Here is a 25882-nt window from a genome sequence, read left to right as displayed (position 1 = left end):
ATTTCTTGTTCTAGTCACATCTGTCCATAAAACCATGTTCCAGAACTCCTGTGGCTCACCTTGGTATCTCATTACAAATTTTAGTCTGCCCTATCTGTTCTTGGTACTGACGAGGGGCTTACACATTGCAGTGTTGCGTCTGTGTTTTTCCTGGTGAAGTCTTCAGTCGATTGTGGTACTTGACATTTGCACCCCATGCTCTGGATCTTATTATTGATTTTTCTGATAGTAATTTGGGAGGTTTTCTTCACACTTCAAACTTTATTCAACTTTTTTCTGTCTCCCACTATACTATACTGTTTTCAGTTTGGTGACTCCTCTAACAGTTTCCAATGCCAAAATTCTTATCAATTTCTCTGATGGTAAGTTTCTTTGATCTCATCTTCAAAATGAGTCTTTCTGTGAAAGACAGTTTTCTGGTTTTCATTTTGGTTTTTGATGACCGATTCAAGTAGAAGAATCCAAAAGTAGTTTCCGAAGGCTACAATCAAGTCTTGACGGTCACAGCTCTTTTATACACTTCTGTGGGGAGCTCTAGGACTCTAGGACCTCACTGCTTTCAAGTTCAGCATTGACTTAGCTGTCACAAACAAGTAAAGGAATGTGGAAAGGCCTTAGACATGGAAAGCATGTCTAAGTAACATACAAGTGCTCCCTCATATGTTTGTATGATTACTGCAAATAAACACAATTAAGAGAGTAAATAATTTTAAAACAGACCATCGGTTTCTTCTGTAGCATCCGAAATGGGAGGTTTTACCAAACTCACCTAGCTTGGGGATTCAGGCAGAGATCTTTTTTGTGGGCCAAAACCCCCTTGTAAGAGACAGGAATGAAGTCACACAGGTGCAGAAACAGGAAACAGGAAAACAAATCAAGGCAAACTGGTTTTAACATATGGCCTGCTTTATTTCTGAGCACACACCCAAGCTTTACATATATCTTACCGACTTAACATATACTATTAAAAAGGGCCTCATTCCTTTGTCTTTGTTTGTGCACATCACCCCCATCTCTCACAGACCCTTTCTTTATGAATCAGTTGAAACCTGCGCAAACCTGCAAAAACGTTGGTAAAATGAACTTTTATGTTTTGATTTTCATTTATTTAATCAAGAAATATCCTCAGGTAAATTCTAAAAAAACAGAAGAAAACATTTTTTAATGTACAGTGTTTTATACAGTCCTTTATTAAATAAAATAAAAAATAACCACTACATGAGTAATATTTTTAACAATTATTAGTCATAATAGTGAGTCAGTCAGTGATATTTGTGAACAGTGCATTCTATTATAAATATGTTCCCATCAAAAACATAAATCCAACAGCAATGGTGGTAATATTTGATATTACTTTTTCCCATTACAATGAAGAGCACATCAGCATAATACCATGCACATATAATTTCAAAGGCATACTGCTTCTGTTGTACAACAATGGTTGTACTGTTTGATATTACTTTTTCCCTCTGCAATCAAGAGCATGTCAGCATAATTCCATGCACACACACTTTCAAAGGCATGCTGCTTCTGCCATAGAAGAAATATCAGTACATATCAGTATAATATAACATATCAGTTTCCATGTGATGTTTTATAGCAAGTGAATTAAACAACGGAAGTGCACCACAGTGCCCCCATCAGGCAATTGGTATTAAATATACACTCCTGTATGAAAAAAGTTGCATGCACTTCTGTCTTAGGCCACAGGCTTTGTGTTGCTGACATTGGAGTGATCTTGGTTCTCTGCTCAGACCACAGCAGCTGAGGTTATGCTGACTGCTGTAAAAGGAATAACAGATGTGGTTTACAGCTTCACAATGTGTACATGCTTCATGCAGTGAACTGTGTGTACCCGCTGTTTGTTTTTCACACATGATTGTCCACTACAGAATATTTCACAGTGTGTTTGTAGCTAGCAGTTGCTGCATGACGACCACAGGCAACAGTATGCTCTGAGAATGGGAGGGGATTTGTAGAAGAAGAGAATCCTTTACAGTTACGTTCGCCTCAGCTTCACTCTGCAGGAGGGGATCTGAGGGGATCTGAGGACGTCTATACCCAGTGTAAGACTGAAAGGCTATTACACACTGGAAACCATTGTGCACCTCAGTCAGTATTGTGTCAGGGTGGTACTGCTGTGCTCCCTCCTTTCATGGGCATGGTTAGACCATGCAGGTCATGTGCAGACGGGTGACATGCAGGCGGGCCGGCGGCGGCAGCTTACCCCCTTGCTGTTGCAGGTACCGCAGATGCAGCCGAACAGCCCATTGACCATCTGGAAGCTGCAGAGCAGGAGCTCCAGGCCACTGGCCACCAGCAGGATGGAGAACAGGATGACGTTGAACTCCACCACGTTCTTGGGCACCAGGCAGCGGTTCCAGGAGTCTGGGTCAGCCAGGTAGCTCCCATTGCTGCAGGCAGACACATCAGTGAGCTCACAAACAGCATGTGCACCACGGCGGCTCATCACAGTCATCTGTCCTTTTCCTCATTCAACACTGGTTAAATTGTTTATTCTGTCTCTTATTTGATATCATATATAATACGATATGTATGAATTCATGTGCACAGGAATTTATATATATGATATAGATGAACTGATATGATATAGGACAGGTGTCTCTTACTTGTTTGCAAACGGTGTCCCCCACAGCGGGATCAAAAGCTCTTCAGATCTGTACAAGCAGGTGGGCCCATTGACCAGACCAAGAATGGACACGATGAAGCTGTAGAGGGCGCCCACAACCCCCATGGCGGAAAACCCAATGGACAAGAACATCTACAAAAACATCAGAGACGACAGCGGCAGGAGAGGTAGACAGACAGACAAGCCGCATGACAGGAAGACAAAGAGAAATATCCTTAATTTGTGTGTTGATCACTTAAAACATTCAAAGATTAGGTCTAATTTCATCACAAGAGGCATTTTCTGTATCTTTGCGTAATGTGCTCTGCTCCCCTCATAAAAACTGTCATATACTTGGGTTTTAAGCCTAACAATTTTTATAAGTGTATAATACCACTTTGTCATTGATGGAACCCTGCAGAGCCACCCAGAATGTGAATGTAATGAGTCAGCCTGGCTCCAGCACCATAGGGCTAAATCTAAATATCAAGACAACAGGCCTTTTCTACAATACACCTGTCTCACCATCTGGGGGCAGGAAAATTTACATGTAAGTGCAGCCACAACAGGTGTGACAACCACGTTCCATGACAGAGGAAGGGAGTGTACTCCGTAGCCAATGCTGACATGAGCAACTTATTTGCAGTTGATTCTACACAGTGGTATGGCCCCAGTCCCACCCCCATGCCCCATGGTGTAGTGGACTCACCCCACAGCGGTTGGCACAGCAGCCCTGCTTGCCGGTAAGGTGGATGTGGATGGCAGGGACCAACACCTACAGCACAAGCACGACACAGAAAAAAGGGGAGACAGAGAGAGAGAAAGGGAAAGACTAGAATCACTGACAGTTTTCCCTGGTTCACGTCATCAACTGTTAATCTCGCCCGAGAAGCAGCACAACATTCCACTTCCCATAGTTATTTCAGTATACTGTGTTATGTTTATGTGATATTCCTTAGATCATTTACTCACAGAGAGAAGGGTAACAGTCAAGGTATAGGTGGCAATACTCTTATTTTGAAATGCCTTAATGCACAAGGGCAGCAAAGTCAATAACAACCCCTGAATTCACTGAATGACTTTCGTGGAAACATGAGGAAGTGAGAATTAAACATTAAACAGGTCAATGGTGATAAAATGTACTTGAGTACTCATCCCTCTTCTCTGTAACAGCATCAGTTTGTAACTCATTTTTTCACAAGTGCATATAATTGGAGCTTAAAAGCCTAAAGTCTCAGCATTCATAGGATATCCTCAAATACATCTACTGGTTCCTCAGATTTCCCCTTGAAACTACTATGGTGCTCAACAGGGTGTGGCACATTATGTTATGACTTGTACTATCAGATTGTGACTCTTAAGATTTGGTATCTATAGTCTCTGCTCATACCCTAACCTTGACTTTTTGTAAGTTGCTCTGAAAAAAATTGTCTGTTAAATGACTATGGCTAAATTACTAAATCTAAATGATTTTGTGCTCTCTGGATGTCAACAGTAAGTATTTGATGATGAATGAATGAAATAAAAAATGAGTGAATGAAAATTACAAGTGTTTGGCAGGAAGCACAAAACTCACACTGAGCCAGTGGCCCTCGCAGACCTTGTTTGTAGAAGTCCAGAAATAAATATTTGCCACGGCCTGCCAAAACACTTCCCTTAGGCTTGGCCTAAGGCACCTCACACCATGGTGGTGGAGCTGAACTTACCATGATGCCCCCTCCAACGACCCCTCCCATGTACTTGACCTCCTTCGTGATCCGGTCTTCTTCCCCCTTCATGTCCTGCTCTGCAAATCCGGTTTTCCAGTCGGGGAAGAAGAGCAGAATGTTGCACACGATACAGGCAAGTGCCAGAGGGTACAGCATCACCCCAATGCACTTTGCGCACTTCCCTGTACACATGGTGTCAGCACTTTCGGTGGTCTCACACACAGCTTTCGGAGGTCGGTGTCAGCCTGGAGTGGGGGGGAGTCCTGAAAAAAGACAGATTTCTCTCCTCTTTGTTTTATTTTTTAATCCTCCGTACGGAGAGCTTGGTGTTCTTCTGCACTCCACAAGAAAAAAGTATCTGAGGTAAAGCAACCTGACTCTTCACCCTGCTGTGTCGCTCTGCCTGTCTGGTACGGTGCTGAAAACAGAACGGGGTGAGAGCTTAAATATCCAGAAGTCTGTGCGTCAGACAGAAGTGGGTGGGCTCAAAGTCGTGGCGAGACCAGCCCAAATTGCCCCTCATCACTAGGCCCTGATAGCGGATTGTCACGCACGTTATCAGGGCAGGCTGTAAAGGAGATTGTTAAGTCTTTGGCTGAAAGAACAGGGGTTTGTGGGGATGCAGGGGAAAGCACAAACAGCAGGTGTCATCACCAGGAGACACGGGCGCACAGAGTGGGGATGAACACGACCAACGAGACAGTTCCTAAAGCCTATCTGGTCATAATCTTTTTTCACTTCAACTCACATCAAGTAGTAACAGCTACAAGTTATGCTGGGCCACAAGGATCTAGATCAAAATTCAAGAAAAATGCTATTAAGCCTGGGAGGCTCTGGGAAATCTGAAAAAGCACAGAGACCTCCCACTGTGGAAACTGTATAAATCCTCAAAGTACTTCATCCTGCTTTTTAACTGTGTATGGATGTGTGTGTATGTGTTGTTATTTAGAACATAAGAACATATTATAACGAGAACAGGCCATTCGGCCCAACTAAGCTTGCCATTTCAATTAAAGAGTATCCAAAACTGCATCAAGTCTGGACATGACTTGGCAACCTATTCCATGCATTGATAACTCTTTGTGTAAAATAATATTTCCTCATATCAGTGTGGAACTTACTCTTAACTAGTTTCCATTTATGTCCGCTTGTTCTACAGACTGAACTCACCCTAAAAATGTATTGTAGTTACCCTTATTGAGTCCTTTTATAAATTTAAAAACCTCAATTACCTCTAAGCCTCCTCTTGCTAAGTCTAAATAGGTTAAGTAACTTGAGTCTTTCTTCGTAGCTTTTATATTTAATGCCAGGAACTAATTTAGTTACCCTTCTTTGAACTTTTTCAAGAACCTCAATATCTTTCTTATAGTGCAGTGCCCAGAACTGCATACAGTATTCCATGTCAGGCCTGACTAAAGCATTGTATAATTTCAATATATAGATTGAATATAGATTTAATAGATTTAATATAGATTTAAACTCAATACTTTAGGCTATATATCCCAGCATCCTGCTGGCCTTTTTCTACTGCTACAGCACACTGCCTAGGTCCTGTTAAGCTTGGGTCAACTATTACTCCCAAGTCTTTTTCAAATTGAGCACATTCTAGTTTTTTTTCCCCTATGAAGTAGTCTTGTCTAAGGTTCTTATTTCCCACATGCAAGACTTTAGATTTATCTAAATTGAATGTCATCTGACAGGTATCTGCCCACTTTTGGATTAGGTTTAGGTCTTCCTGTATTATCTTAGTTGATTCTATACTGTTGGCTAGACCCCCTAGTTTTGTATCATCTGCAAATTTTACTATTTTACTACTAACCTCTGCATCAAGATCATTTATGTATAAAAAGAATAGCAAAGGCCCCAACACCGATCCCTGCGGGACTCCACCTCGTACAGGACCCTGCTCTGATACAATTCCTCCCACAGTTACAGTCTGCTTTCTACTAGACAACCAACTTCGAACCCACTCAGTGATAGCTTCTGTAATGCCTGCAGTTTTCATTTTCAAAATGAGCTTCTCATGCGGTACTTTGTCAAATGCATTTTGAAAGTCCAAATAGATAATATCATAAGCTTGGTTTGAGTCCAAACATGCTGTAGCTTCCTCAAAGAAGTCCAGGAGGTTTGTTAAGCATGACCTCCCTCTGTGAAAACCATGTTGGCTATCATTTAAGATACCATTTTGCTCCAGGAATAATTCCAACTATCTCTAATGATGGATTCCAGTAATTTACATGTGATACAAGTTAAGCTGACAGGCTTATAATTTCCAGAATCAGTCGGGTCTCCTTTTCTGTAGATGGGTACTACACCGCCATGTTTCCAGTCATCTAGTATTTCTCCAGTTTTAAGGGATTATTTAAAAATAACTGTCAGAGGCTTATAAACCACTTCTGCTAGTTCCCTGTGAACTCTTGGATATATTCCATCAGGGCCTGCTGGCTTATTTGTTTTAAGTTTTTGAAGTTTATCTAGTACTTCTGCATCATTTAAATCAATTTCCTCCATAAGTCTCTGAGAACTGACTGCACCTGAAGGCATATGTGAAAGCACTTGACTAGTGAAACTCTCCACAAAGTAACTGTTTAGTGTATCAGCAATAGCTTTGTTATCATAAACCATAACTCCATCCTTATTTTTTATACCTCTTATTTCATCCTTAACTATCCTTTTTCGACTGTATTGAAAAAAGCGTTTAGAGTTGTTCTTTGCATCTAGTGCAATCTGTCTTTCAAAACACCTTTTAGCTTCCCTTATTTTTTTCTTAACTTGAGCTCGCATATTACTGTATTCAATCTTATTACTCTCTGAGCTCTCCAACTTGTATTTTCTAAATAATTTTCTTTTTTGTTTCAAACTGTGCGGTAAGGACTTATTTATCCACTGTGGAGGCTTCTTTTTCAGCTTCCCTTTTTTCACTTGTGGAATGAATTTACGCTGTACATCCAGAATAATCGTTTTAAATATGCACCACATTTCTTTCACAGTTTTACCATCTAGAAGAGGTACCAAGTTTATATTCCTTGTATAATCACGCATCTGAATAAAGTCAGCTCGTCTAAAGTTGAAAACTCTAGCACTCTAGCCCCCCCCCCCCCACACACACACACATAATCATTGCACATGGGACAATAACTGTTCTCTAGCCATCTGGTCAGGATTTGCACTATACAGTTATCATTGTTTTGCATATTGTACAACAATAACTGTTTTCTACTGCACTTCATACTGTATAATAGCAATAACCTTACCCTTATTTATTCTTGCTTCATAATTCATTTTATACTATGTATATTATCATGGCACATGCACGATAACTTGCACGATAACTCAAATAATTGCACAAACTTCTTTCTATTTGTTGTATTTTATACCTCTTATTTATTTTATTCAATTTATTCTTTGTTGTTTTGATGTGTGCCGGATGGTGCAGTTGTGACCCTCCAATTTCCTTCGGGATTAATAAAGTATTTTTTATTCTTCTTATTCTTATTTTGAGTAAGGGGATGGTTTCCTCCTTTGTCATCCAACTTCTTGATAATTGTTAATTCTACTACTACAATTGACATTATCTGAGCAACTCACAGGTACCAGATCAGTTGTAGGGGGCCATGAGAGAGGCGTGAAGAGGGAACCATGACGGGCCTACCAACCCCTATCCCTGGTGAAACTAAGCCAACATGATCAACCTCTCTCAGCTCCCAGTCATTGTTACCAAGTGACTCTCAACCCTGAGAACAGCCCCTTTCCAACTGAGCAACCTGTGACCTTTTAATTTAATGATTTATTGACAAGTATTATGTAATTACTACAAATTTAGGTCTGTAATACTGTATGTCTAAATTATGAGAGATGAATTGAAACATGCTCCATGCAGATGTAGCACACTTAACCATAAGATAGGTGTTCCACCACCCATTTAAACCCTGGCTAATACAACTAACCATTGTATTAGCTCAATGACATGGGGTGATGTTCCTGAGTAGAGGTATGGTGTCTCGGTGCAAATCAATAAAGCAAGGTATTTTGGGCCCTGTTACCTAGAATACTAAAGCAGGCACTGATAAGCACTGAACTGACTGCGGGCTCAAAGGTCAAGTGTGTTTCTATGTGCATTGCTTCTCCGGCATCACCTGGTGGGTCCTCTGATACTCTTTTCAATGCTGTATGTAGGAAGGGAGCAATAATTCACACAGACATTGATAACAACCACAGGGACCATAAACAGCCATCGAGGTCCATGCTTTGAAGCTTGGGACACAGTATCAGTGGGCAAACCCCTGTAGTAAAATTCTAATTTTCTTTCCATGAGGCCACTTTACTGGATTTATGGGTCCCTTCGTAGAGAACAAAGGGATGTGCCAAGAACTGAAATGGCGGTAAAACTGTTGGAAGAGGGTTCCACTTACATTTTGATGAAAACGTTTGCTTTTGGCTTAACTGAAAGTCATTCATATGTGCATGTCTGTGTTTGATAAATTTACACTGGCAAATATCTAACATGATGTAGACTGTAATCTTATCTACAAAAGCCTCTCTGTTCAACCTCATTGTAGCGCACTGTGTGACTCTGCCCATGAGAATAACGATTTTTGTAAAAGAACGAGATACCTATACACTATAGATTTCTCTCATGGGCCTCACACCATAATGTACTTAGACACTTGACCTGTCTCATCTTACCCTTCTCATTTGACTGTTACCTAATCTTAAAAACTTTTCACCAACACATCCAGAATGATAGTGTAAGTGCAGAATGCAGCTGGATATTCAGCAAAGCTTTTCCTGTGCCAGATCTTAAATTAAGGCATGGTTTTGGGGTGGTACACAGCCGATGAAAGGCACAAGCAGTGGTGTCTGATTTTTATTCGCCTTGAACACTGTTGAAAAAAACACATGCTCTCACTTAAAACAGGGGGACACAGGCAGAAAAAAGAGAGGAATCAGAGATCAGAGGAGTTTGGGGGAAATTACGACAAGGTGAAATGACACAGCTGCCAAGAAGGAACATGCTGAGAGAGGAGTCGGGATGTCCACACAAAGCAAGGCGCAGCCCTCATCGTCATCGTGTTTTTATAGCCCCTTACATCAGTGTCACCTACAATTTGTTTTTTCCAACGCTGTACCTGCCACCGCCGTTCCCACGCACTCACCTATGACACGATCTGTCTCTGGCACAGCTTGTGACGTAGCAGTTGACCCTCGATTTTTATTTTGATGAAGCACCGCGCCTATTTCCGGTCTCTTGCGCAGTCAGCAAAAATGACACCACCCAGACTGCTGCAATGTTTAATTCATGATGTTAATTATTTTAATGAGAGCCTTCAATTTTGGAAAACAAAAGAGGTAATTTGTACAAAAAATCTGATCTCCATTCCTGGCCACACAAAAAATAAAAAATATCCTGCATGAGTTTTCACATTGTCCCTTAATAAATTATGCCTTCTTTTGAACAACAATAAACAGTCCTGATATCTGCCTCAATGACTAAAACACTGCTGTGTAAGCCTGATAAATCTATTTTTAGTAGCCAGGCAACAGCAGCTACACAGGACAAAGGACATATCTTTCCCTCCTCTCAATATGTACGTTATTGTACTATACACATGTATTCATTTCATAGTAACTGCAGAACAAAATTATTATTCTTCTGGATCACCTACAGTATCTTTACCTAAGTCTTCACCAGTATTCCAGTCATTGCCTAGTTACTTCCCATCTTCAGGATGTACATGAGTCAATACGCCTTTGTAGGTACAGTATAGTGAGGCTTAGTACCCCACCTCCACTATGCAAGGTGTGGTCACTACATATGGCAACTGTAAAATATCAAACATCAGGTGAAATTAATAACCCTGAAATCAGCCCTGTCCATAAAATAACATTAAAGGGACTGGTTCAGAGATAAAATTGTGTCGAAATCAAAGCAAAGTTCACAGCACTCCTTTAGATTCAGCACTCCACAGGTCCTTCAGGACTAGATGGACTTCAGAGTGCTCCCCAGAAGACCTGGGTTTGCATGATCTGTCAATCATTTAGCTACATTGTCATTGTGTCAAAAGTGATTCCTGTGACTGAACAGGGTGACTTGTGCTCCCAAGTCCCAGTCCCATTAGGCCAGTCGCAGGAATGGAGGACATACAGCATAGCTGTCCACAGCGCTGTTTTCCTTGTTTCCACGGCGTTGTGTTCGCTTCTCACAAATGTGGCTTTGCCAAGTATAATGTGAATGGGACACTGCAGAGAGTGAGCAGAGGGAGGGTAAAGCCAGCTTTTTGACAGGGGCAAATTGCCAGCATATTGGATTTCACACACAGTATGAAAAGGGCTAATGGTATCAGACTGATGTGAGTGACTGAGGTTGAGCTCATTCAGAAACAGGAAGTGAGCCCACAGCCTGTCTACCTGCTCCTTCACTGTAGCCCCTGGTTCAGTGCCTTCTGTCAGTTCTCAGACCCCCAGATCCCTGCACACCCTGAACGGCGCTCCGTGTCCCGGGATGATGACATCAGCGATCCGCAGCGCTTCTTGCCGGCTGACCTCCTGCACCACCGGGTTCTCACTGAGCTCCCGCCAGGTGTCTTCATCAGCGCAGCGCTCAAACAGGTCCCCTGCCACCAGCATCGTGCCCACTGGGGTTCCTTTTACCAACACGCTTACGTCTCGTCCTGTGTGGCCTGGAGTGGGAATTATTGACACCTGGTGGAGAAAAAAGAACACTGCATTTAAGAAAGCCAAAAAGCAGAAATTGGATACTGGCTGTCAAAAATATTAACATATACCAATGATATAGCAAGTATGATACACAGAAAATGTATCTAGATGATATTTACTGTTCTTTTTACTTATCATCACATATTGTGTTTTTCTATTTATGATAAGGTCTTGTCATGCCTCAAAATCAATCTCCGTTGTGCAGTAAAACAACCTGCAAACAACAGCGTTTCCCCGAAGGATTAACACAAGCTCACATGGTCATCAATGGGGTATGGTCGTCCCTCAGCAAGCTGGTTGGGAAGGTATCGGTCCCCCTGGCTCACGTCGCACCCCACGACCAACATCGCTCCAGGAAAGAGCCCCAGATTCCCAACATGATCTGAGTGCCCGTGGGTGCCCACCACTATGCTGATGTCATCTGGTTCAAGCCCTTTCTCCCGCAACCGACCCAGAAGAAAGTCTCGATCCCACGGACCCCCAGTGTCCACCAGAATTGTCTTTGGTCCCTGCAGCAGCGAGATAGTGCCGTCTGCCCGTGTCGAACCATCCGGCTGGGCCAGGCAGTAACCTTCTTTTAGTATAGAGACACTGTATGGCTGACCCGCGATTTCTGGTCCAGTGGCCAATGGCTCAGTTCTGAAGGCACAGCATGAATTCCTTTTCTCTGTAGGGTCCATTTCAAGCGGAGGAAGGCTTGACATAGCTAACTTGATAACCAGGAGTGTAACTTATTAGGTTGTTCATAGGTAGGGAAAACAACGTTCTGTCATCTCACTTAAGGTGATTCAGCAAACTAGCGAAGTTTTTCCAGTTTAATTAAATCAACAATGCCTAACCGGGGGTTGCAAGATACACCTCAACACTTGCTGTATATTCAATGTTCAAGAGCAACCTAATTTTCTCTGGTTTCATGCGCTCTAATGTAGACAATTTTTTCTTGAATCCACATTGCGACGGGTCGGGAAGAGGGACAGACTTCCTTCCCAAACGCGTTTATTTCTTTTGCTTATATTGCCCTCCAATGGTGATGATGGGAATTGTAACACAGATGAATTGAAAAATGTAAATTAATTCAATTCAACCAGTATATATTGTCTTTTAACACATATTTTAACACATATTTATAGGTTAATATTTTTGGAATTCAGAAAATAATTCAGAATTAATTCTGCCACTCTTCATCATAATAAAAATGTTTAGGAGAAAGAGATAAGAACTGAGCTACCTATTAAAACATTCCTATTGATTTCTAGAAACAACAATGGTTTGTATCTCATTTGTACACACATGTGCACATACAACACTTTATTTTGTGTTTTGTCCTTGTCCATTATTAAAATCTTTGGGTTTTTTTATTTACTGATTTTGTAGTCACGACACAGTCTTACAACCATTGTTTTCCTCCTTTCACTGGATAACATCTATATGTGTGTTTTCTCCCTTTTTTAAAATGAACATCTGAGACCTTAAAGTTAAAACTTAAAGAGAAAACCTTGCTCTTTGATCACTATGACAACATTTCTACCAAAATCTAATCAGATTGGAATTCTAAAGCCCTGACATACTTAGGGTAAATGATGTGTTTTTTAGAAATGCTAAAAGATGTAATACTATTTTATTTAAGAAGGAAATTCAGCTGAGAGCAATTCACGTGTGCTGGTGAATTAATATGGACAGGGACTCCAAAGGATTGCATTGCGACTCAGCTGCAGAGAGGTATATAGAGCAAGTTTGGGAAGTTGACCCTGGACACTAGGCTTATCACCCCTAACCTTTCAATAAGTGCCACAGGATGCCCACAGTGACCTAAGTGGTGGGTTCATCATCTCTACCAAAGAATGGCATCTCCTACAGTGCAGCACCCCTTCAAGGGCATTTGATTTAACTTTTCCAGTGGAAAGAGTACCCTCTGCTGGTTTACCAAGGCCATTTCCAGCAGCAACCTTTTTTTCCATGAAGTGTCCCACCCAAGCGCTACCCAAAGCCATCCCTGTGCAGCTTCAGCTAATGGATACATAAGGCTACATTAGGATGGCATGTCTATTTCAGTACTATGGGTGAAGTACTGAAACTATGATAATCAACAGTAGAAAAGAGTTTCTTGATTTAAAGCAAGACTCAGATCACATGCTTCAGGTCCTAACATGTCTGAGGCAAATCTTGACGCAATTGATCTTTACCCCATGTAACTGATGTTGTAAAAAGTCCAAAAGTCCGCACAGACTTCACCTATTGAAAGTACACGTTCAACAATACGGGTGTGTGGAGCTGACCTATGCAGGTATGTGAAACTAAACTTTGAAAAGCATTTTCAGTAGAAACCAAATGTTTTAATCGGAAACGATGGTGACTTTCTTCAGCAAGGAGAGCAGTAATATTCTAGTCTCAGGCAGGAAAAACAGAATGACCTCATGATAAAAGTTACATTAACTAATGACATATTTCAAAGTTTGGAGGTCACCTGTCAGCCTTATTATTGGCAAACTGTTTTGTAAACCCTATCCTTATGTGTTTTTCTTGTTGTAAAGTGATCTCTTTTTGATGTGACATAACAATAACCTTGAGAAATACTTCAAACTTATATGCAATACAGTCAGTTCTAATTACAGCACTTAATCACATTAATTTCTTGCATTTTTGTAATGAAACTGGTCAATTTTGCTCAAAGAATTTGTATAATTTGTATTATTCCTGGAAATATAAATTGTTGTTAGGAAACTACCAGAAATTTTTCAGCAACGACAATAAGGAAGACAGAATTCACCTTTGTACTGTTGCAACACCCTTTGTATTCTTTGTTGCTTATGCTTTTCTTTTATGATCTAGGTCAGCATTGTCCATAGATCCAAGCTAATGCCGTTGTGGTTTTGCTCATAATACCTTTTCTGTAGAATTTGAGGTTACCAGCCATGAGGAAATGAACATTTCTCCAGTTTGTGCGACTCTTGACCAGACAAAATATCCATTTTCATTCTCTTTATTTGCTAGCCACTGTGCCTTTGTACATTTGCCTGTACAGTCTTCCTTCCTCTTTTCTCTCTGATCCCACATAAATTCTTTTCCCCTTTCTTTCTCTTCTGTCTCACCCTCCTCTTTACTCCCTTGTTCCCTTCTTTCTGTTCCTTCACTCTCTCCTGCCCTCTCAAACTCTTTTCCCTCTCACCTACCCTCAGTCCCAGACACAATGCAGCCAGTTCAACACCACAGCTGGCCTCTCCAGATGAGGGACCCAGAGGCCATAGATGCAAGCCACTCAGAGCCCTGGAACAAGCCCAAGCTCAATGACCAGAAGGTAAGCAACACTCATTGAACCACGGCAGAGAGTGAGGAAGATCAGGAGGAGACATGAAGACTTTGCGGCAGAAAACAGTGCTAACCCCTGTTGCTTGTGTTTTCCCACCGCTACAGCCCAGCCTGAAGCCGATCCGCTCCCTGGACGAATGCATTCAGCTCATCAAAGCACTGGAAAAGGAAGTAGAGGCAATCAATAAGGTACCCTGAGATGGAGATGGAGAGAGAATCAAGCTGAACATCAGCATTGTACCCTCCATTATTTTTTCTTAATTCTAATTACAGCACTCAGTGGCTGAATTGTCCTTTGAGCGTACTTCACTTCCATAATGGTTCATAATCTACCAATGTGTTATCTGAGACCACCCCAATGCAGCTCAGTGTTACGGTTTGAGTGTTAAGGTATAAGGTGAGGGGTTCTCATTAATGTTATTCCTGTGCTGTAGCATGGCAGAAAGAGAGGTCGGATGGGACGGAAAAGAGGGGCACAGGGGGGCCCCAAAACTCAGCACAGCCTGGAGAGCAGCCGGCAACTCATCCTGTGCTGGGCGGAGGAGCTGGACAACCTGCCCCAGGTGAGGAGATCAATGCACACCCACACACACTCACACACACACCCATCCACAACTACACACCCATACCCACATACACACACACACACACACACACAGATACCCACACACGAACAGATACACAGACATGCATGCACACTGTCTGCAAAAAAGGTGAACAATCCTGACTGTCACATCATGCTGCAAAACATCATACATTTCACCATCTCTTACAAACACCTCAGGTGTCCTGCATGTTCATGATCAAAGCAGATGATCTCACAGTTCATAAGTAGCTCCCTGTTGACTGGCATGTGCCATTACAAACGGACATGTGATCAAAATTTGTCAAGTTTGTCTGCAGTTGATTTAGATGTCACTTTTCTCAGGTCTCAAAGCACAGCAGACAGACAGAGGTCCGGCAGACAGAGCCACAGACAGAGCCAAAGGTGAAGGAGACGGCTGGGCCTGTGGAGAAGAACAGTGAGAGGATCCTGGAGTGGGCAAGGGAGCTGCAGAACGTTTCAGAGGTCAGGGGATTTCAGGTGGCACCGCAGGCAGGAGCAGAGGTCACTTCACTTCACACAGTTCTTCATCTTCTGCTAGTGAAGACTTTGTGTCAAAACTGGCAAGAAGATGATTAGATTTCATGGAGTTGGCCCACAGTTCAATGAACCATGGAGCCTTTACAGTTCATTTTCTGCTTAATTTGCTGATCAATTATTACAGTGAGCCTTGTCAACCATCTAAGACGAAAATGTGACCCAAAACTGAAAAAAATGAATTATGGAAAAGGAAGTAGTAAAAATGAGAAAGAAATAAAGCTAATGAAGCTTAGGCTAGAATCATATGGAATTTTGGGTCATGTGGTGGATGGTGGAACAGACCTGTGTCATTGTGGTGTGTGTGTGTGTGTGTGTGTGTGTGTGTATGCATGGATATCATACAGAGCTACGGTTTGTCAGATGCTGAGTTGAAGCAGATTTTGGCTCCTGGGAGTATTGGGAAGGAGAAGCTGGCCGGTGTCCTGCCCCTGCTGGAGTTTGTCGCCTGGTCTCTTCTTACACGTGACACAGAGGTGAGATCACAAAGTGGCCACCCCTTTCCTGCACACCAGGCATCATTGTTTGGGTCACAATCAGGAAGAATTTTGTACATACAGCATATCCATATCCAGCATATCCAGACATGGCAACAACGACAGGAATGAGGACTTGAAGTTCCGTGATTTGATTTCCAAAATGTGCAACCTGAGCTTAAGTGCTCTGCTGTAGCTAGAGTCCTCTTCCTTTTAGTTTTTCTAATCATGGAATTGTAGACTTATGTGATAAAATGGGGGACGATTTTTGTATAGTTACAAGAAGAGCTCATTGTTAATGGCAGCCACACAACACAGTTAAGTTGATTTTGAATTCAATGGTTGGTGGGTGACAGATTACTATTTTTGTTTTCCATTTCTACAGGAGGATATTTCAAAAGTGTGGCTGTCTACAAAACAGAGGGCGTGGAAGGCTGGTGAGTGGCAGAAAATGTCTACATGTCTTCCTGTAGGCCACAGTGATGTACTGCATGTAGCTCAAATGATTTATATGAATGCATCTGATATTCATTGAAAGTACTTTATTCCTTCATCTATTTGTCCTTTTTAAAACAGGAACTCCAAGATACATCCCTAATTCAGGTAAGAGGCAGACATGTATTATAGAAGAGAGACCAGCATTTATTCTTTTAACATTTTCATTCAGTTTTGTTGGTTGATTGGACTTCTGGGTAAAACTTTTTTCTATTCTCTTTCAGTTTGGCAGTGGATACAAAGTGCTTCAGGTAAACAGGAACAGCAACAGAAATGTAATTGGACATTCAAAATGCTGCAATTATGCTATACTTCTTACTCATATGCTTAAACATTGAAGACCACCTGTACTGAAAAAAAAATATTCTGCAGAATACTGCCCTTGAACTGTTTTTTCTTGGTTCTTTTTTATAGTAAAACATAGCATTCACAGAAACAGAAACTTGTGACAACCAGTATGTTTTGGTTCTTACGTATTTCACCTGCTCATTATAAAGCTCCTGTGCCTGCTTACTTGTCTCTTGCCCGCACCAGTCAAAGTAGAGTTGGATCCCAACACCAGCCACCCTTGGCTCACCCTCACAGAGGGGAACCAGCAGCTGCAGGAGGCAAGCCAACAGGGCAACCCCCCAGACCACCCTCAAAGGTTCGACACCTGGGCCTGCGTGCTGGGCTGGGAGGGCTTTGCCACGGGGAGGCATTACTGGGAGGTGGAGGTGTCTGCCGTGGGGGGATGGAGGCTGGGCGTGACAGCAGCATCAGCCACCAGGAAAGGGCGCTTCCGTATGAGCCCAGCGCAGGGATACTGGGTCCTGTGGCGGGGCAGCCGGAACATCTGGGCCTGCACAGACCCTGACACCAGGCTCCAGGACGCCCTCCAGCCCCGCGTGGTAGGCATCTACCTGGACTGCGAGGAGGGCCAGGTGTCCTTCTACAACGCCCAGGACAAGTCCCACATTTACACCTTCTCTGACACTTTCCAGGAGAAGGTCTACCCAGTACTCGCCAGTCTGGATGGTGTCACCACGCTCAGAGTCAAGACACCAGATAAATTGCCAGTCATGGCCAATGTGAGACCTGAAATTACAGCCTGCTGAAAAATTCATGTCTACGGCACATGATGTGTGTTAGTGGTGATTTGGAAGGTGAATGTTATCTGGGAGGTGCCAGTTGAGGGTACATCAGTAGATTATTGAAAGTACCAGGTGAGGGCACATCTATAGATTGTATGAACTATGTCTTAAACTGAGTCAGTAGAAGATGGCTTCTCTATTACTGAGTGACAATACATACTTAAGGTCTGATATGTTCTGTCATCCCCGGCACTTTATTAAATGCACTTTTTATTAAATGCGCTTTTTTTTTTTTTTTTTTGTAAATCTCTTTGAAAAAGACCATCTCCTACATGAGAAAATGTAAATGTAAAATTTGAGACCTGGAAAAACTTATATGATATTGAAGGAAATCAATTCATACAGTTTAATCAAGGAAAGATTTATACAGCATAAATCTTGCATTTCTCCTGTTGCATGGAACAGAAGATTTCCATTAATATATATTGATAATCATTTCAAGTACTGAAGTATTTTTTCTGTCACATATCCATATTTTTATGTGTTTCTCTCTGTAAAGGACTGTTTTCAGGTGTCTTTACAAAACAATCATTGATCAATAAAAAAAGCTTAATGTGAACATTCAAAGTGTTGCCTATTTGCTTATAGATGTACAGTAACACAGTAAATAAACGCGTCAACACAGACTAATGAAATAAAATATAAACCAATTAGCCAAAAGTAGGCATTCTTTAATACGAATATACTGTACATGTTCCAGTTATTATGGATAATGCATTATGCAAGCATTTCCGGAACTATCGCAACTCCTCCTAGTTTCCAGTAAGAGGGAAGACAATTCCTGTAGCACACCATACGGCCACGTCACACTGAAAAATGGCGACGTCCGTGATGGATCCGTTGAAAGGGATTTTATTAGCGTATTTCATGCCCGAGAAATGTTACGACGAGTTTTTCCTCAACTTCAATTTCCTGGATGGTAAGGCTTGCCTTTTACGCAAATACTCATATGATCGACAAAGAACAATGAACATGTTTAACAGGTTAATTACACTGTACAGCCGTAATGTTTAAATCTAGCTACATGTACTAGCTGTGTGAACTACCTGTCATATTCCGGCAACGGTAGCTAGACTTCCAAGCTACGTCTCTTGGGCATGACACGGTGTGCATGTAGATGGCTAATGTTAGCTAGATATTATAGAGGTCGACCCTTGTCTCCCTGCTACGTGCGCATGACTTACTGGGCATAAAGACATCACCAGCTAGTTAGTACACATTATGTCCAGCAGATACTAGTTTGCATGAGTTAAAGGGCGTAAATGCATGTAAACAGGTAGCTAGCTAGGTGGCATACATTATATCGAGCAAATACATTCTAGGTAATGTGGCATGTCACTAAACATCATTATTTTATGTAGGTAGTTAGATACAGGACTACCCATCTAGTTTGGTAGAAGTTCGCCAGCCATTTTTGCATCCATTATCTCCCAGTTAAACAGGAAACACAGTTCAGTTTGCATAATCACTTACTGATACCAAATGATTTCGCAAGCGGACACTACTGATTTACTTCGGCCGGCAAAGGCACGAAATTGTTGCGTTTGCCAAACCTCTCCTGGAGGACCCCTTGTCCTACATGGTTTAGATCTCTCCCTGCTCCAACGCAGCTGATTTAAATGATCAGTTTGTTATTAAACAGCTTCAGGAGTTTATAACGAGTTGATCATTTGAATCAGCTGTGTTGGAGCAGGGAGCGGTCTAAAACATGCAGGACAAGGGGTCTTCCAGGAGAGGTTTGGGAAAAGCTGATTTAGAGTGTTCCTAGAGGCGGGGCCCACCACACAGGGCACCACTTTATTGGTTCCAAAGTTTCACCTCCCTGTTTGTAATTGGCCAGCCGACACTTACACGCGTGATCAAAAACCCTTGCTTGCTTACTTGGATTGTCTAATAAGGGAGCTTTGCAGCTTAGCACATATGATAGGCTAAATGAGTGGGTCTGAGTTTCACTCTTGTGATCCTACATATCAGTAGTGACAGTATGGAGTGATATGTCAGTAAGGACTTGTTGTCTCTTTTTAACTTGGGTCTCTGCTTCTCCACAGTGCCATGTCTGAAGATTGTCTTGAGCAAAGCTCTGGGCATTGGGATCATACTGGGCTCTGTCATGGGTGAGGAAAGGTTGCCTGTGTGTCTACAATCCACCTTCCCCCCCATTCTGTGTCCCTGCATCCCTGTATATTGTCACCGTTCCACAGAAAAAAATTCCCTGACTCTTAACATTTTCCATGCCTTTCCCTGTGTGTTTGGCGGCCTCACTGCTGCTCTGCTCTCTGACTCCCTCCTCAGTGAAGCTGCCTCAGGTCTTTAAGTTGATTGGTGCGAAGAGTGCCGAGGGCTTGAGCTTCAACTCCGTCCTGTTGGAGCTGTTCGCCATCACCGGCACCATGGCCTACTCTATCGCCCACAGCTTCCCCTTCAGGTACCAAACCTCCACCCCAAATGTAGCTGGGGGATCACGATGGTCACCATAAGCTATAGCCAGAGTTGCTTTGGAGAATGTACCACTCGTTATGTAGCAGGTGAACCTTTCTGCTGTAGAGAATGTAGAAATCAGCATTATTTTGATGACTGGGTCATGATTGTGTGTGTGTCTCTCTTTCTTTGTTGCTCTCGCATGGTTGTATGTGTTGTATAGTGCCTGGGGTGAAGCCCTCTTCCTCATGCTGCAGACAGTGGCCATTGGGTTCCTTATCCAGCACTACGGGGGAAACACGATCAGAGGTAGGACCTCAGTGCCATCACTGAGGAACACCTGAAACAGACCCCAGCTGCTCCCTCAACCCTGTCAGCAAGGTCAGATGGCAGATGCTCTATATATGGAGCAAGCATTCAGATCATTGTGTTTCACAATGAAAGTCCTCTCTCTGTCATTGCTGAATCTTTGTGTTCTGATCTGCTGGCTCGTCATGAACATTCTTGAAGGGGCGTGGTCCAAGCTGAGTATCCATACTTAGCATGGCATTGTAGACAGCACTGGAACATCCCTTTCCCAACCAAAATCATCTACACAAGGAAATCAGGAGGAAAGGAATGCAAGACCTGAATGTTTGGCCATAATGTAAAATGTCTGTGGTCGGGGCTTCTAAATACTGGCCATTATGCTGCTCTGTTGATGTTACGGGAGTGGCAGCCTTCATAACACTTACCTTGCACAAACTCAGTATTTGGCTTTCTTACTTCCTTCACAGATTATGCATGTACATTTTTTGTACATGTTCATTTTTTTTCTTTGCTCTGGTTAGAAAAGTAACTTAATTTTGTTAAAAAAATGCATGTGAGTGCACTGTGAAAAGTCAAGGCAAGGATATAACAGCCAAGCTCTACCCAGGATCTGGAACCAATGCCTAGTCACCCAGATCTTATATGTAACTAATCTCGGCTAACTTGGTTTTGGTTCCACATCTCAGTTAGCACACTGCCGTTTAGGCAGGCAGTACATGTGTTAAAATGTGTCAAAGCCATGTAACGAGAGAATGACTCCAGGATAACACTGCCAGGCAAAATACTAACATTAAATAACATGATGGATGATAAAAGGATAAAGGACATAAAGGATGATTCAGTAATGGCTGTCTGTTTTTTGGCCCTTTCCTGTAGGACTGGTGTTCCTCGTGCTCTACTTCTCCCTGGTGACTCTCCTCATGTCTCCCCTCACCCCGCTGTCGGTAGTCACGATGATGCAGGCCTCCAACATGCCCGCTATCATCGTGGGCCGGGTACGTGAGAGTCAGAGCCAGGCATTGCGATGCCCCATGATGCAAAGGGCTCACTCGTGCTGCACCGAAACACGCTTTGTGGCCATGTCTTGGTGCTCGTAGGGCTTTGAATCAGTTGTGACAGCCACAGTAGGTGGTCTCCCCTGAAAAGGGTAGCAGCGAGTGGCTGTTCACTGCACTGAGGCTCATGAATGATTACGGTCATGTGAGTAGGGTAATTCCTGACTGTTATTCTCAACTGCATTTTCACCTTCCTCCCATGCAGTACCGGTCAAGATCACTTCTTGTATCCCAAACCAATTAGCATCCCAAATGAAGATGGCTGCTTTTGATTACAGCAGTGCAGTTATTTTACTATATTATCAAATACATTTGAAAGTCCTTGTGTGATGTTGCTGATTGGCAACAGTCTATCACTCTTTACTTAGCTGACTCAGCATGCATGGGGATAAATTATATGACAGGTATTGACTGTGGGTACTTTTCCACACAGTCAGTCAGTGTTTGACATTTTCAAGGTTCAAGAACTTTATTGTCATTGTGCAAGCACAACAAACTTGCAAGTGTGTCAGCCTCCAACAGTGCATTTATATTCCACTCTCCAGGTCTCTGCATGCTGTTTACGAAGCAAGGTATAACTGGTTAAGATAATTTGCCTGTTTATTGATCTCCTAACTAATCAGCTAGATAAATAAGATAAATTCTTAATTAGTTCTTGATAATTTTGCTGGGGTTGGCTACAGAGACACCTGCTGGACAATTATCAGAATGCATGTTGAGAAATAAGGCCTAGAAAATATTACAGCTCTGTTAATGAGTTGTGCTTGATGCCTAGAGGCATGATATGATAGACCTAGCTTGCTAGGTTGCAAACAGCCAAAGGTTTTGTTTTATTTGGGGGCGAAAACCCAACCTGTTTTGTAAAAAAACTTTAAGCAACAAAAAAAAGAGCAGCAGTCTTTCAGGTTTAGCAATGACAGCTAATTTAACATTAAAATTGAGCAACAAAAGTCAAGGGGTGGATCAAAAAAAGAACATTTAGGAAAAAGGCATCATCTCCAATTGGTTAGTTAATGACTGCATGCATCATCGATGACAGTAAAACTAGCTGGCCTGCACAGTTTTTGCCGTATAACAACTTTGAACCTGCACCAGTAGAGCTCCCATGCTTGTCTGAACCGCGAGCGAGTTCTGTCCTTTGGACGCAGGCACAGAGCGCCTCCTCTCTCCCCGAGTGCACGTTCATGTGAACGACTGCACAGCAGCATCCAGGGCTGTTCATTATAAGTGTTGCCAAGACCGAAGAGGTGCGAGAGGTGGGAACAACCCCAAACCAAGCAGTCGGGTTAGGACCCGTGGCATCAGTGCTGTTTGGAGAGAAGTAATCGTGTTGGGCTCTCAACAGAGTTAATTTGCATGATAATATAGTGGTATTGCTGCAGTGAATGAGTGACTTCATTCATGTTACATCAAGCAGGCAGTCTGTATAAAGCTATAATGGTAGCATTGCTAGTAGTAGTAGGACTAACAGCAACAGCAACTATATTAATTGTCATTAAGTAACATGGAAGCTCCTTTGGAGCAGAGGACCGTGATAATTTCACACTCCACACAATTCACTGAGTTCCCTGCTGTCGCCGCAGCTCATCCAGGCTGGGACCAACTACAGGAATGGCCACACGGGCCAGCTGTCGGCCATCTCCGTCTTCCTGCTGTTCGCCGGCTCTCTGGCTCGCATCTTCACCTCTGTGCAGGTACGTGGTCCGCAGGGGTGAAGGGTGCGAAACTGGGTCGGAGTCTGAGCTCCGCTGTGTCTGCGGGTCTCACTGACGCTGTCTGTCCTCCTCCCCCCGCTGCAGGAGACAGGGGACTCGCTGATGGCCCTGACGTACGTCATCTCCTCCTGCTGTAACGGCCTCATCGCCGCCCAGGTGCTCTACTACTGGAACTGTAGCCCCGCCCTCAAGAAGAAGGAGGAGTAGAGATGTCCGACACGCACGCACACGCGTGCGCACACTCACATATAAACACATGCAAACACTCACTCCCACACGTGTCCACACACTTGCAGGATGCATACATGCAAGAACAATCACAAACATATTCATATAAATACACTCACATGCACATGCAGACAGAGACAGTCAAACTCAGGCAAGAATGCATATACACACACACACACATACACATACACGCACAGATACAAACAAACACAAATTGCAGTGTCCCAAACCCAAACCCAGGCCCAGGACCAAACTCTCACCCAAACCCCGGACCTTCTCCTCTCCTGTTGACTTGATGCGTTCCTCCTGCAAGGGCATTAACCTTGGACCCACTTCTCCTGTCTCTGCCTCCATGCTTTGGCTCCTTTGCACAGAGTACAACACAAATGCAGATGCATCATATACAGGTGCAATCAGGACGCTGTATTCAGGCATAGCTGCGCAACACATCTAATCACATCCAATCTATCAATTTGGCAACTATAGCTGTACATCCGTGTGCTGATTGCTAAAACTGTGGCCTGGATCAAGTCAGGATTTATCCTTAACTTTGACCCCCTGAACCAGCTGAATGTTTTTCTTTTTTTCCTTTTGTTTTTTTGGGTCTGAGGTGGTTACCCTGCCATTTGATTTTGAGTCAGGGAGAAATGTGATGGGTAGATGCAGACTGAATCCAGGCCCAGGTTTCCTCCTTTCTTGCACCCTCCCATACTCACTCATCCTGGACCTTCCATTTGCTTTTTCCAGTGGGATCTCTGGAAGTGTCCATGAGCACCTGTATGCCGTTTTCTCTGTGCTTTTCCTGTCAAAGCCCGTTACTAGCCCATTAAAATTTTCAAAGTGGGGGAGGGGTGGTTAAGGAAGTAAAGCTCAATTTTAGGAGAAATACTTTGCACACAAGTAATCCAGAGTCTTTGTTTGATCAGTGAATCAGTTGTAAGGGGTGAACTTCACTATACCAGACTGTAAGGAAAAAATGGTTTGCAGTTCCAAAATGCGTCAAATTGCACTTTCTTTGGTGTATGTGTTTGTGTCCAGCAGAAGATACTGTTATTTTACTATTTTACTTGAGTCCAAGAAATGAATGGAAATGAGCCCACTGCATTGTTGTTAGTGCTTTAAAAAAATAATAATAGTCCTAGCAGTCCTGTACAGCAGTAAGAGTGGTGTTGGGGAAACTTGTGAATAACATTGGTAACGTTATTGAAACATTTGGAAAATGTTTCAGATGTGCTGATCTAGCCATTTTTAGCATGGGAGTGCTGAAGAGTGGCTACTGTAAACCTTGAAGTCCCACTCAATCAGTAGGGTTGTAGGGGCTCATGAATTTTGTATTGTACCGATGGAATAAAATGGGTTTGTTTTACCTTGAAGGGGGTGTGAGGCTGTCTTTGTCACAGATAATTGAAGGTGGGATGGAGGGGGTTCTGATGGTAAGCACTAGAGAAACTGTGAAAGCTGAAACAGGTGTGATTTACATTTGTGCCACTAGATAGAGGCAAAGGTCCATTCTTTTATGATTTTTTTTTTTTTACTTGAAGGTAAAAGCTCTCTGGATGTCTGAAGCTGCCTCTTTAGATTGTAACCGAGGTCTTCTCCTCAGAGGGAAGTTCCAGTGTAACCTATAAATCGATTTCTCGTTTCTCTGAGTGATACCCACCCGCCCCTACCCCCCCGCTTTCCCCCGCGACTCCACTTTGCCGCCATCCATTTTGTCCTCCTCTCCCATTCCTGCATGATTCCAGCCATAACCCTTTTTTCCCTTTTTCATTCCTCTTTTCTGTCATTCTCTCTTTCACTATTTGTCTGTCCAGTTTTCTGTCAACTCACCCACCCCCTCTCTGTCTCCTTCCTTTCACGCCCCTGTCTCTCTCTCCCTTTGAAAGAGTTTGTGCCAACCCCCCTTCCTCTCAGTTTCTTGACAAGTGGGACACGCCCTCAACCCCCTCCACCACCCCTTCGGACAGCCCTTGTGCCCCCCCCCCCCCCCCCATCCCTGTTACCCATGGCAACCACAGTGCCAAAATTCCAAGACATGGATATTTCCCAGAGGGGGAAGAAACAAATAATGTTTTCTCTCTCTTGTGTGTTTCCACAGTCTGCCCATCTGTGCTTCTCTTGCAGTATATTCCTCTTCCTCTTGTTCTGTCTCTCTCCCCTCTCCACCGCCCCCATATACACACATACCTACCTGAAAAAGAAGAGAGGAGGAGTGGGGGGCTCAGGTAAGGTAAAGAAATGAAGGAAGAGAGGAGGTGAGGGAGAGTGATGGACGAGAGCGGCCAAGAAAGGGTGGGGGAAAAAAAGGTTTGCGTTCTGCATCATCTGAAAGCAATGGGGGGGTTACATTAGGGAGGGAATGACGACATCCTCCCTGCCCTATCACCTGGGCGCTTCGTCTTGGGAGGTCTGCGCTTGCAGCGGGGTTTGGTTCAAGAGCGTTGGCGTTTGGCCGCGACACTCAAGGCATACCTCTGAATCTCTTTAATGTGTGGCCTAGTCCTTATCTTCTTAGCCGAGCCTGCATTTCCTCCCCGTATCGCTCCCATCG

At 43.1% G+C, this 25882-nt stretch overlaps 3 protein-coding genes across 3 annotated transcripts; 1 reads left to right on the top strand and 2 right to left on the bottom strand.

Annotated features, from left to right (window-relative positions):
* Positions 1-1726: 1726 nt before the first annotated feature.
* On the bottom strand, positions 1727-4550 carry zgc:172079 (uncharacterized protein LOC563398 homolog). The gene is made up of 5 exons (XM_036548754.1): positions 4336-4550; positions 3339-3404; positions 2631-2782; positions 2228-2414; positions 1727-1782 (listed from the first exon to the last, which is right to left on the bottom strand). The coding sequence occupies exons 1-5, from the start codon at positions 4528-4530 to the stop codon at positions 1771-1773; spliced, it is 612 nt and encodes a 203-aa protein (XP_036404647.1). The 5' UTR covers positions 4531-4550; the 3' UTR covers positions 1727-1770.
* Positions 4551-10505: 5955 nt separating this feature from the next.
* mblac1 (metallo-beta-lactamase domain containing 1) lies at positions 10506-11978 on the bottom strand. The gene is made up of 2 exons (XM_036548982.1): positions 11313-11978; positions 10506-11040 (listed from the first exon to the last, which is right to left on the bottom strand). Exons 1-2 carry the CDS (start codon positions 11757-11759, stop codon positions 10792-10794), a joined length of 696 nt encoding a protein of 231 aa, XP_036404875.1. The 5' UTR covers positions 11760-11978; the 3' UTR covers positions 10506-10791.
* Positions 11979-18421: 6443 nt separating this feature from the next.
* On the top strand, positions 18422-23505 carry mpdu1b (mannose-P-dolichol utilization defect 1b). The gene is made up of 7 exons (XM_036548508.1): positions 18422-18525; positions 19655-19720; positions 19899-20031; positions 20248-20333; positions 21210-21328; positions 22972-23082; positions 23188-23505. Exons 1-7 carry the CDS (start codon positions 18423-18425, stop codon positions 23308-23310), a joined length of 741 nt encoding a protein of 246 aa, XP_036404401.1. The 5' UTR covers position 18422; the 3' UTR covers positions 23311-23505.
* The last annotated feature ends 2377 nt before the right edge of the window (positions 23506-25882 follow it).

This window comes from Megalops cyprinoides, chromosome 16 (assembly GCF_013368585.1).
Source record: "Megalops cyprinoides isolate fMegCyp1 chromosome 16, fMegCyp1.pri, whole genome shotgun sequence".
NCBI lineage: Eukaryota > Metazoa > Chordata > Actinopteri > Elopiformes > Megalopidae > Megalops > Megalops cyprinoides.
This window is presented reverse-complemented; position numbering and strand designations above follow the sequence as displayed.

What these genes read in the sequence shown, in the direction of transcription:
- mpdu1b (XM_036548508.1), top strand. Translation starts at nt 18,423, where the DNA reads ATGGCGACGTCCGTGATGGATCCGTTGAAAGGGATTTTATTAGCGTAT. An exon ending in CATACTGGGCTCTGTCATGG is followed by an intron (nt 19,721 to 19,898) that starts GTGAGGAAAGGT and finishes CTCCCTCCTCAG; the next exon opens with TGAAGCTGCCTCAGGTCTTT. An exon ending in GCCCACAGCTTCCCCTTCAG is followed by an intron (nt 20,032 to 20,247) that starts GTACCAAACCTC and finishes TGTGTTGTATAG; the next exon opens with TGCCTGGGGTGAAGCCCTCT.
- zgc:172079 (XM_036548754.1), bottom strand. Translation starts at nt 4,530, where the DNA reads ATGTGTACAGGGAAGTGCGCAAAGTGCATTGGGGTGATGCTGTACCCT. An exon ending in TCGTTGGAGGGGGCATCATG is followed by an intron (nt 3,405 to 4,335) that starts GTAAGTTCAGCT and finishes CTTGTGCTGTAG; the next exon opens with GTGTTGGTCCCTGCCATCCA. An exon ending in GGGACACCGTTTGCAAACAA is followed by an intron (nt 2,415 to 2,630) that starts GTAAGAGACACC and finishes GTCTGCCTGCAG; the next exon opens with CAATGGGAGCTACCTGGCTG.
- mblac1 (XM_036548982.1), bottom strand. Translation starts at nt 11,759, where the DNA reads ATGTCAAGCCTTCCTCCGCTTGAAATGGACCCTACAGAGAAAAGGAAT. An exon ending in CATACCCCATTGATGACCAT is followed by an intron (nt 11,041 to 11,312) that starts GTGAGCTTGTGT and finishes TTTCTCCACCAG; the next exon opens with GTGTCAATAATTCCCACTCC.